The 12,923-nt window shown below is 35.0% G+C and overlaps 1 protein-coding gene across 1 annotated transcript in view; it reads right to left on the bottom strand.

Moving 5' to 3' along the window:
- LOC143245817 (regulating synaptic membrane exocytosis protein 2-like) overlaps positions 1-12,923 on the bottom strand; it is a 40,691-nt gene that overhangs the window by 16,735 nt on the left and 11,033 nt on the right. The window contains exons 4-10 of the mRNA XM_076492071.1: positions 12,435-12,654; positions 10,872-10,995; positions 10,348-10,409; positions 9,479-9,606; positions 6,579-6,709; positions 3,615-3,780; positions 2,244-2,333 (exon numbers count right to left, since the gene is read on the bottom strand). Of these exons, the coding sequence (XP_076348186.1) occupies positions 2,244-2,333; positions 3,615-3,780; positions 6,579-6,709; positions 9,479-9,606; positions 10,348-10,409; positions 10,872-10,995; positions 12,435-12,654 (921 nt within the window). The remainder of the gene's footprint in view (positions 1-2,243; positions 2,334-3,614; positions 3,781-6,578; positions 6,710-9,478; positions 9,607-10,347; positions 10,410-10,871; positions 10,996-12,434; positions 12,655-12,923) is intronic.

The raw sequence follows: 12,923 nt of genomic DNA, 5'->3' as shown, positions 1-12,923 counted from the left end.
AACTTATAAACTGAGTGATGGACAGTTAAATCATCACAGAAACATGTTATAACTATCTGAACCTGTTGTTGTTGTAAACTTATAAACTGGGTGGTGGACAGTTAAATCACCACAGAAACATGTTATAACTATCTGAACCTGTTGTTGTTGTAAACTTATAAACTGGGTGGTGGACAGTTAAATCACCACAGAAACATGTTATAACTATCTGAACCTGTTGTGGTCGGAAACTTATCTCTGACACGCTCAGGGACTACTTGAACCTGTTGTTGTTGGAAACTTATTGGTGACACACTCAGGGACTACTCGAACCTGTTGTTGTTGGAAACTTATCTGTGATGTACTCGGAGACTACTCGAACCTGTTGTTGTTGGAAACTTATCACTCACACACTGAGGGACTATTTGAAGCTGTCGTAGTACATGGCTGATATATGAGGTGGCTATTAGTGTTAAAACTCTAAATTTCACCTCTGACATTAGTGGAGCTTTTGTAACTGTAACGTAGCTATGAACTTAATAATACATAATTGTATCAAGATGGCATATGGTACAGTTTTGTTTGGAAACCATGTTGTGAATTATCTGATGCTTCCAGATGTTGCATATAAGAAATAAAATCCAAAGAGACATGTAGTAGTTCAGCTGTTTTAGGATCAAAGAGACATGTAATAGTTCAGCTGTTTTAGGATCAAAGAGACATGTAATAGTTCAGCTGTTTTAGGATCAAAGAGACATGTAGTAGTTCAGCTGTTTTAGGATCAAAGAGACATGTAGTAGTTCAGCTGTTTTAGGATCAAAGAGACATGTAGTAGTTCAGCTGTTTTAGGATCAAAGAGACATGTAGTAGTTCAGCTGTTTTAGGATCAAAGAGACATGTAGTAGTTCAGCTGTTTTAGGATCTGTACACGACTGTTCTTGTGTAAAGTAATAAAACCAAAGGGAAACAACTATAGAAAGAACCAATCCCAAGTGAGAAACCACAAACTGGTTCTAGTTGTAACAATACTTAACAGAACTAGCATGGAGAATACACAGTGGGTTGTCAGTGCTGTGACAACCAGTTGTTACTGTTAAAAGTCTTCAAATGTGCAGCTGAGTCAATAGAGGTTAGTACATTAATAATTGCATATTTTTCTTTTCAAGTTCATTTATAAAAACTAGTTCACTGATTGGTTACTTGCAAAAGATCCACTGTTCTTTACCTTGCCTGTATTGTTAAAAAAACTTAAGACATCAATACGGTTTCATTACAGTTTGACAACTATAATAATATCACATGAAGATCTTAAAGAAATCACGTTTGTTTTGAGGTTAAAACACAACATTATATGTCAGATTTATTTTTAGTTTAATTACTGGAAATGCATTGTTAATCAGAACTGGAGTTTCCAGCATGAATGGCATTGGTTTTTATGAGTCACAACATAAATATACTTGAATGACATCTTATTCATAAAGGGCTAAATGGGTTCAATCATATTCCTTAATTTTCAAATATAAACAAAAAGAAAGACAATAACAGCACCTTTTGCCACCAGAAAGACTCTGTCCAGCTCAGTGAAACTATGGAGAGAACTCTGTGTTATTATTTCTTGAGCTAACCAAGAAGCCACTAATGACTCTACTATTAATATTTTTTTTTCTTTTACAGTGGGAACAAATAAACAATTTCAAGTGGCTTTTTATTCCATAAGAAGATGCAGATATTCCTTGTTTATTTCTTGAGTTTAAGGTTTTGTTAAGCCTTTTTTTGTTAGAACGTTTAACACAAATATTTTGCCAAGATTCCTTGTTCATTTTAAAGGACCTCCTATGCCAGTGGTTCAGCAGTAAGTCTGAAGACTTATAATGTTAATAATCGTGTTTTGATACCTGTGATGGGCATAGCACAGATAGCCCACAGTATACTTTTGTACTTAAAAACAAGCAAAATATATTATTTTAGGGTAAAGTACTGTTAAGCCTTTTTGTTAGGTCAGTTAGCATATGTACATTCTAAGATTTCTTGATTATTTTCAATTTTAATAGAATGTTAAGCCTTTTTATTAAATTCGTTAACTGCTAAAATTTATCTTCCTGAATCAGTCAACAGACATATATTTTCACAAATCACTTTTTAGCTTAGTTATCAAAGACATATATAGAGTTGGCTTATTACTCATTTATGGTAAAAATCTCATTAAAATTTTTTGGATAACTCAGAAATTGAAAATATATTTTAAAATTTCTTGTTAACATTACTAATAGTGCATTGAGGCTATCTTCATGACTGGTCAGGTTATACCACTGTTCTTCTTTGTCAAGCGGTGCAGAAGATATATCGATGACCACCTACACACACAAAAAAAAACAAAACATTTTATAAAAAAGCACACAGAGGTTTATGTCTTTAGCTGTTGTTAGTTTTAACCCTTGAGAACTTCTCTAATGGAAGACAATTGTGGAACAAATATTTCCCAGTTACTGACTTGAATTTTAAAGGTCAGATATTGACCCCTTTATGTACTGAACATTTCTACTGAAGCAGGATAATAAACGTGTATATTTAAGTCCAAAATGATTCATAATACATATATAAACTTAACTCCAAAATGCCTTACAGTAAAAAGTCAAAATATAATAAATCCTCCATTATTTTCCACTTTTGTTCAAACAAGATGTTAATCTGAATTGGCAAACCACTTTATAAGGACCACTTCTCTGCCTCCCCACACACATTTATAGGATACTTTAATTATTTCAATACGCATAATCGAATAATTATGCAACATGTCAATGACTGGCCGATCCATATCACAGTTGGTCTGCGAGAAAACTAGTAAGAACAATGATTTCTCCTGATTTTGAAGAAGATGTTGGTTGGTGTCCATCAATCAAGACAGTAGTTATCAAAAACCAGTTCTTAAAATTATTTAAAAAACAACTGTGTTCCATTCATTCATTCTCAAGTTTCAAAATGCGTCCTATGGAAACCGAGTATAAATTTTTATAGAGAACAAGGTTGGTCTACTTCGATATTAGGTGTAATTCCTAATAAAGTGGCGTGCCAGTACTTTATTTTAATAAACCCTAATACAGTTTAGGGTCAGTTTTAACTCTCTTATGTGAAGTTTGGAAAATGAAGGCAACTTATTTCAAGCTCGAGGATACTATTAGATAAAGTCTACTACGTAAAAACACGAATGACTGAGATATGTAACACAAACATGAGAAGGAATCCTTAATACTAACATTTATTATTAGCCAAATGTAAGTAGAAAAAGAAACTAACAATTATTGTTCCTTGTAAAATTATGTAAAAGACGTGATTTCCTTTTTGGTGTTCTTATATACTTGTTTTAATGACACTGAAATTACTGTCCTGGATATTACATATGTCATTTAGAACAGGGTTAACAACCCGACCAGTGGTAATATAGATGTTGATAGTGGAATGATGTGGTAAAACTATTTTAAAAATGAGTTATTTTCAATGGAAAACTGTCGATATGAAATTTGCATCTAATAATCTAGGGGAAAAACCATTCTAAAGATTGTCAAACATTTTTGCAGGATAAATAAGACAGATAATACAACTACGTAGCAAACAATGTTTAAATAACCGGTGTTTACCTCGCCCAGGAAATCATTAGTTCCATATAGGTCATAATCCCAAACTGTGAGTTCCAAAGCTCGTGCCTTCAGGTCGGTCCCCCTCAGTGGAGAATACACAAATGTCTGGTTCCACTTAGGGTCACTGGTGTCAGCAATTGTTTTGGTTCGCCGTTTACTTTTTTCACTTGAAGATGTACACAAATCAACATTTAAAAGTCTTAATTTTGTTACTGTGGGTAATAGAATCGACAACTTTTAACAATAACGTAGTAAAGATATACAATAAACTACAACATAGTAAAGATAAACAATAAACTACAACATATAAAGATAAAAAATAAACTACAACATAGTAAAGATAAACAATAAACTACAACATAGCAAAGATAAAAAATAAACTACAACATAGTAAAGATAAAAAATAAACTACAACATAGTAAAGATAAACAATAAACTACAACATAGTAAAGATACACAATAAACTACAACATATAAAGATAAACAATAAACTACAACTCAGTAAAGATAAACAATAAACTACAACACAGTAAAGATAAAGAATAAACTACAACATAGTAAAGATACACAATAAACTACAACATATAAAGATAAAGAATAAACTACAACACAGCAAAGATATACAATAAACTACAACATAGTAAAGATAAACAATAAACTACAACATAGCAAAGATAAACAATAAACTACAACATAGCAAAGATAAACAATAAACTACAACATAGCAAAGATAAACAATAAACTACAACATAGCAAAGATAAACAATAAACTACAACATAGTAAAGATAAACAATAAACTACAACATAGTAAAGATAAACAATAAATTACAACATAGTAAAGATAAACAATAAACTACAACATAGTAAAGATAAACAATAAACTACAACATATAAAGATAAACAATAAACTACAACATAGTAAAGATAAACAATAAATTACATCATAGCAAAGATAAACAATAAACTACAACATATAAAGATAAACAATAAACTACAACATAGTAAAGATAAACAATAAACTACAACGTAGCAAAGATAAACAATAAACTACAACGTAGTAAAGATACACAATAAACTACAACATAAGAAAGATAAACAATAAACTACAACACAGTAAAGATAAACAATAAACTACAACATAGTAAAGATAAACAATAAACTACAACATATATAATGATAAACAATGAACTACAACATAGTAAAGATAAACAATACACTTGAAGATAGTAAAGATGAACAATAAACTACAACATAAAAAGATACAGAAGAAACTGTAACACAATGGAAATAAACAGTGGATAATACCACAGGAGTTTCCGTATTTGTTGTTATAAACAACTTACTGGTGTCCGTGGGTTGAAGAGTTGCACCAGGCTTAACAAATTTGTTTCAAGTTATCAAGAGAACAGATAGTTTGTCTCGAACATATTAAAACCTTTATTCTACACAATATACGTTGAGAACACATTTTTATCTTTTAAAATTACATTGGTATTCAGAAATTCCAAAATTACTCCAACAGTAAACACAACAATATTAAATTTGCATGACAAGAACTAACTGTTAATCGTTTATGTATTTTCGACATAAAGATAGTTAATTTTGGTAGAAGGTTTGACGTTAATTGTTATTATAAAGTCATTTTTACTGGGTTATATTTTAATTTTGACAACTTTTGAATTTAAGAAGAATTCGATTTATAATTTAATTCGTTAGGCCTACAAAATATTTATTTTTCTGGATTCCATGAAGGTTTATTCCTATACAGTTAAATTATAGCTTTATTAATAATTATTCTGTACATTTATAAAATCAGTAAACGTGTTGAAACTTAAAAAAACAATAGCTTAGGGTGTATCTCAGGACGGCTGGTGTGGGTGTTAACACTGATAAAGCAGAAAACGATGCTTCGACCATCTTAGGTTATTACCTGTAACAGCCATACTGAGATACATTTTTACTTGGAGTGGGTTTCTTCTCATAACGAATAGCTTGGCGTGTCCTACCTTTTACTGGCTAACATGTAAGAGAACTGAAGAGAAAGATTAGTTATTTTAAATAACAAATTTAATCCACAAGTTTAGTTTAGAATTGTTTTCAAACCGATATGTTACATGGGTACCTAATTTGAATTTAAAGATATAATTCCTAAAGCTCACCACTCGTACGTCATCCACATATTTATATGCCCAAGGTGTGACCTTGGCTACGAATTATTGTTTGAGTTCAAAATCAAAGAGCACGTGCAGAGTACAGTCAGTCAGTTCCTTTCAACATAGTAACACTGAGTAAATGATAAAGTATTACACTGTAAACAGTAAACATTCAAATTTTATGTTAATGTTACCTTTTGGCCAATGCAAGACCCATTCACAGGTCAAAACAAAGTGTAGTCAAACAGTAAGTAGAACTAATGTAGTGGTCTTTGTTTTTTACAAATACTAAAATATACCTTTTCTCCAGTTGAATAACACGGTAACATCGCTGTTGTCCGGTAAAGGAAGAGATTACTGTATGGTTTACCTTGTGTCCGGTAAAACGAACAGATTACCGTATGGTTTACCTTTGTAACTCCTACCTTCTGTTTGGTGAATGGCCTAGCATGGCCAGGTGGGTTAAGGCGTTCAACTCGTAATCCGAGGGTCGCGGGTTCGAATTCCCGTCTCATCAAACATGTTCGCCCTTTCAGCTGTGGGGGCGTTATAATGGTACGGTCAATCCTACTATTCGTTGGTAAAGAGCAGCCCAAGAGTTGGCGGTGGGTGGTGATGACTCTAGTCTTACACTGCTAAATTAGGGATGGCTAGCGTAGATAGCCCTCGTGTAGTTTTGCGCGAAATTCAAAAAACAAACAAACTGTCTGGTGTAACGAACAGTTTACCATACGATTTACCTTGATAAGTCTTACATTCTGTGCGGTAAAAGGAACAGCTTACCATATGGATTACCTTTTTAAATCTTACCTTCTGTCTGGTAAAAGGAACAGCTTAACGTATGGATTACGGAGCTGTTGATTATTTCTTAGAGATAGTCCAGTTGCACGTACAACAGTCACCACGAGTTGGAGAACTGACACATCGTACCAGAACCTAACCTGAAAGATTGTAAGTGTCTGTCGTGGGTTTCTTGTAATAGAACAGTGGCACATCTAATCATTAAGAAAGTTAAGCTTAAAACACATCACCATCTTAGCAGTGATAAATGCAAACGGTTTAGGCTAAGTCAAGCTAATTTGGATTATTTTAATAAATACTATTAAGTTTGTTTGGACTATATATGATTCCTAGAAAAGGATACAAAGAAAGACGTGCCACTAAACTAAAACATTAGATTAAGTTAAGGTAGTTAAGATGACCCAATAAACTTAAACACAAATACTTTTTAACCATATAAGGTAGGAACAATGGCTGCCTGGTAATAGACAGAAAGACCATTGGAAGTAAGAAATACGTTAATAACATTGCAATACGTTTCTCAACAATAAAAAAACAACACCATTTGATCTAAAGATTAATAAAGATAGTCTCTCGATTGGATGGTCTTTGGATTTACATCGCTAGAATCAGTGGTTCGATTTCCGTGGACGAAAAAAGCAGATAGCCTGATTTGTCCTCGCTATAAAAAACACATAATAAAGAGAGTAATGTGGACCTATAGCGTCTAAAAATGTCCATAGGTAAAGAGTGGACCTATAGCGTCAAAAAATGCCCATAGGTAAAGAGTGGACCTATAGCGTCTAAAATGTCCATAGGTAAAGAGTGGACCTATAGGGTCAAGAAATGTCCATAGGTAAAGAGTGGACCTATAGGGTCAAGAAATGCCCATAGGTAAAGAGTGGACCTATAGCGTCTAAAAATGCCCATAGGTAAAGAGTGGACCTATAGCGTCTAAAAATGTCCATAGGTAAAGAGTGGACCTATAGGGTCAAGAAATGTCCATAGGTAAAGAGTGGACCTATAGGGTCAAGAAATGCCCATAGGTAAAGAGTGTTGGTATTTTCTTATAGCAAAGCCACATTGGGCGATCTCCTAATCCCACTAAGGAAAACTGAAACCAGGTAAAGAGTTTATCACGCATTGTCAAACAGATATTGTCTTAGAGAAAAATAAAACAAACTGTGTATCTTATGGTAGATCCATAAGGACATTTTGATGCAACAGATAAAAGACCTCTTCTAATTAATTCGCTTTATCTCAGCAATCCTGGTGTTTTTCAAACTATATGGTTTTCAGGAACCACACTTTTCACTTTACCTCTTGTGTGTTATATCCTTGACAGAGCGTGAAAGTAGGAATCTATAATATGTTTTGAAAATCTTTATATATACCAAAACAACTAATTTTCCTGCACGTGCTGCTTTAAGGGGCCGTAATCATGAACTTACGAACCCATACTATTTTCTCACGTTTAGACGTATCGAAGTAGCTTGCTTTTATGTTCGTGTCACTTGCTGGAACCATAGAAATGGGAGTCACAAAACAGGACTTATTACAGAAAGTCCTGAAACCATAGAAATGGGAGTAACAACACGGGACTTATTACAGAAAGTCCTGGAACCACAGAAGAGGGAGTAACAACACGGGACTTATTACAGAAAGTCCTGGAACCACAGAAATGGGAGTAACAACACGGGACTTATTACAAAAAGTCCTGGAACCACAGAAATGAGAGTAACAACACGGGACTTATTACAGAAAGTCCTGAAACCATAGAAATGGGAGTAACAACACGGAACTTATTACAGAAAGTCCTGGAACCACAGAAATGGGAGTCACACAACAGGACTTATTACAGAAGGTCCTGAAACCATAGAAATGGGAGTAACAACAGGGACTTATTACAGAAAGTCCTGGAACCACAGAAATGGGAGTAACAACACGGGACTTATTACAGAAAGTCCTGGAACCACAGAAATGGGAGTAACAACACGGGACTTATTACAGAAAGTCCTGGAACCACAGAAATGGGAGTAACAACACGGGACTTATTACAGAAAGTCCTGGAACCACAGAAGTGGGAGTAACAACACGGGACTTATTACAGAAAGTCCTGGAACCACAGAAATGGGAGTAACAACACGGGACTTATTACAGAAAGTCCTGGAACCACAGAAATGGGAGTAACAACACGGGACTTATTACAGAAAGTCCTGGAACCACAGAAGTGGGAGTAACAACACGGAACTTATTACAGAAAGTCCTGGAATCACAGAAATGGGAGTAACAACACGGGACTTATTACAGAAAGTCCTGGAACCACAGAAATGGGAGTAACAACACGGGACTTATTACAGAAAGTCCTGGAACCACAGAAATGGGAGTCACACAACAGGACTTATTACAGAAAGTTCTGGAACCATAGAAATGGGAGTAACAACACGGGACTTATTACAGAAAGTCCTGGAACCACAGAAATGGGAGTAACAACACGGGACTTATTACAGAAAGTCCTGAAACCACAGAAATGGGAGTAACAACACGGGACTTATTACAGAAAGTCCTGAAACCACAGAAATGGGAGTAACAACACGGGACTTATTATAGAAAAGCCACTGGTTTGAGAAGTTCCACAACTGGTTCATGAAAATTATTCAATCACCAGCGATCTAAGGATTTAGATAGCTCTGCCAGAGAACTTATGTGACACTGCTACAGCTTTACTGCAAACGTTGTCTCATCTCTGATTTCATGTATGGAGAACTGTGAAAGTGGCCGTCGAGTAGCTTAGCGGGAAATTCATAAAACAATTCAAAACTTTTACTCCAGACATTTTTAATACCAAATAAAATCACCTAAACAGATTTGCATTCTTCTGAACGACAATGAACTAAACATCTATCAACAAAGACCTAACATCACCTCACCTGTATCCTTCCGCCAATCGCAGGCGTATGAGTACGCAGCAATACAGTACCGGAAGAGCTAGAAGGGGTCACTGTGGTAGATATTCGTCCTTCTGTTCTGCTCTGATTTGTCAGATCGACAGCTGGGTCTGATGGAACATAAGAACTGAAAGTTATCTAATGTTCAAAGCAAACAAAGATTGGTAACTAATGTAATCAAGAATTTCGTCAGAATAAAAAACAAGCAAGATGCAATAAAGACTGTAATAAGTTTGTTACTATTAGCTTTGGTGACTTCTGTATCTAAACCTATAATAACGACCCGGTTTCGTCTGGCATGGTGAGGTGGCTAAGGCACTCGACTGGTAATCCGAGGGTCGCGGGTTCAAATCCCCGTCACACCAAACATGCTCGCACTTTCAGCCGTGGGGGCGTTACAGTGTGATGGTCAATTTCACTATACATTGGTAAAAACAGTTGGCGGTAGATGGTGATAACTAGCTGTCTTCCTTTTAGTCTTACACTACTAAATTAGAAACGGTTAGCGCAGATATCCCTCATGTAGCTTTGCGCGAAATTCAAAACAAATCAAACGACTAGGTTTTTACGAAGAATGATTACTTCTGTGTTGAAGACTTCAATAACCACAGTTTTTTACAAGGGTGTACCACCAATTGTAACTTCTGTGTTGAAGACTTCAAGAACCACTGTTTATCACAAGGGTATGCCACCTATTATTACCTTTTTGTTGAAGACTTCAAGAACTAGTTTTTTTTTTATAAGGGTTTATCAGCTATTGTTACTATTAAAACAAAAATATGTGATGCTATGGTTTCTGACATGAAGTAATAATTGATGATTTAGGAATTATTTTAAAACTGTTCTCTCACCAGAGGGGGTTCGTGACTGCCTCCTAAGGGTTTCTTCCTTTACGTTCATTCGTCCAACGTCGCTAAAAACCAAGAGTGTATAGTTGTTGTTTACATAAATGGTACATCAAAGCTCAATATAAATTATACACAAAAACATTTGAAAAACAACCTGTTCACGACTGCTACGTTAGAAAATGTCACGATTATAACAAAACTGATGAGTTAAAGTAAAGAGGAATATTATAATATTTAAACCACTATACCTCAAAAAATGTCACAATTTTATTTTGTAGATGGAATAAATTAAGAAAGATTCAGCTGCAGGTAAACTACTTGGTTTTAAGTTACAAAACATGTATAACAACCAGCGTCGTCTACTTCCAGATTTTAACACTGTTAAGTCTAAATTTATTCCTGTCCAATCAGTGAACATCATGTTGGAATCTTTCAAGTTTGAGAGCTCAATGTAGTACAACTCTCTGTAACTGGAAGTCAATCGTTCATATCCTATTTTATCTCGGTTCAACAGGTTAAGATCTTACCTCAGAAGTCTACAAACTATCAACTCCACCTGCTGATCCTCACGAGATTCTGTAGTAATATCACAGACTTCCTCATACGTCATGTCCTGTAAGGATCGGCCGTTCCACGCCAACACTTCATCTCCTAGGGACAGAAACTGATGGATGAGGCGTTGGTAATGTATAAAGATTTACAATACGTTCAGACATATCAACCTCGAATACACGAGGTATCGACTATATTATGATGACTAATTAGAAATTATTCACACATGAATTTTCGTATAACAAATGACGAATTCAATGTTGAATCCTCGTATAACAAATGACTAATTCAATGTTGAATCCTCGTATAACAAATGACTAATTCAATGTTAAATCCTCGTATAACAAATGACTAATTCAATGTTGAATCTTCGTATAACAAATGACTAATTCAATGTTAAATCCTCGTATAACAAATTACTAATTCAATGTTGAATCCTCGTATAACAAATGACTCATTCAATGTTAAATCCTCGTATAACAAATGACTAATTCAATGTTGAATCCTCGTATAACAAATGACTCATTCAATGTTAAATCATCGTATAACAAATGACTAATTCAATGTTAAATCCTCGTATAACAAATGACTAATTCAATGTTGAATCCAACGCCCCAAAATGAAGGGCAATTGTTATTTAAAAGATGAAAAGTTAAATCAGCCTCTAAAGACATACAAGAACATTGTTTTTACATCCAAATGCGGTCCGGCGTGGCCAGGTGGTTAAGACACTTGACTCATAATCTGAGGGTTGCGGGTTCTAATTCCCGTTACACCAAACATGAGCGCTCTTTCAGCCGTGAGGGCGTTACTATGTGACTGTGCGTTGGTGAAAGTAGCCCAAGATTTGGCGGTGGGTGGTGACGACTAGCTGCCTTCCCTCTAGCCTTACACTGCTAAATTAGGGACAACTAGCGCAGATAACCCTCGTGTAATTTTGCGCGAAATTAAAACAAACAAACAACACATCCAAATGCATTTTTTATTTCAGTATTATCAATAATATTATTTTGACAGTTTTTACTTTCCATATATAAGCGTCTAAAAAGGGGGCTAAAGTTAAATAAATAAAACAGTTTTTTATTTTCAATAAGTAATACCTGTAATTACGTGTTAACCACATAATTGTTTGTTTCGAATTTCTCGCAAAGGTACTCGAGGGCTATCTACGGTAGCCGTCCCTAATTTAGTAGTGCGATACTAGACGGAAGGCAGCTAGTCATCACCACCCACCGCCAACTCTTGGGCTACTCTTTACCCAACGGATAGTGGGATTGACTGTAACATCATAACGCCCCTACGGCTGAAAGGGCGAGCATGTTTGGTACGACCAGGATTCGAACCCGCGACCCTCGGATTACGAGTCGATCGCCTTAGCACACTCGGCCATGCCGGGCCAAACCATATACACCATGAATCATTGTCTTTGTAGTATCGTAAATAATACGTTTTTAAAGCAAAAGAATTCGTTTATAAAACAAAGGTAAGGTTAATTTTATGTTGGTATAACATTAATAGATAAATGTATTTCCACTCACCCGCCCTAAGATGACCAATAGTATCTGCTATACTTCCTCTCGTGACCTTTTTTATCACGGCACCCAGATGATCCGAGTCAAAAAAATGACCTCCCACAACTTTTAGGCCTAGAGCAGACGCACTAGAAATGTTGCTAGCGCCATCTGTTGCTCGCTTCTTCAAAGTCATGCGCCCTATGATTTTTGTTCCATCGGTAGAAGTGTGCCAAGTCACTGGATGCTATAGAGAAAATCAGTTTTATTAATTGTTTAATAGTAAGTTGTATATTTTATTTATCAACACGTGAATGAATTCAAAGTAAAGTTTTATCTTTTCATTTATTGATTTGTTTTGATTTAAATGAATTATTAGTATCCTACAGACAAGGATAAATGTATTAATTAGCAATAGTGATACTTTTGAAATAACGTTTATAACTGATATAACAACTATCAAACTGACCCAAAATGTCATGGTGGCGCTGACGCATCACTCTAAAAGATATAAAC

Source organism: Tachypleus tridentatus, chromosome 3 (assembly GCF_004210375.1).
Source record: "Tachypleus tridentatus isolate NWPU-2018 chromosome 3, ASM421037v1, whole genome shotgun sequence".
NCBI lineage: Eukaryota > Metazoa > Arthropoda > Merostomata > Xiphosura > Limulidae > Tachypleus > Tachypleus tridentatus.
This window is presented reverse-complemented; position numbering and strand designations above follow the sequence as displayed.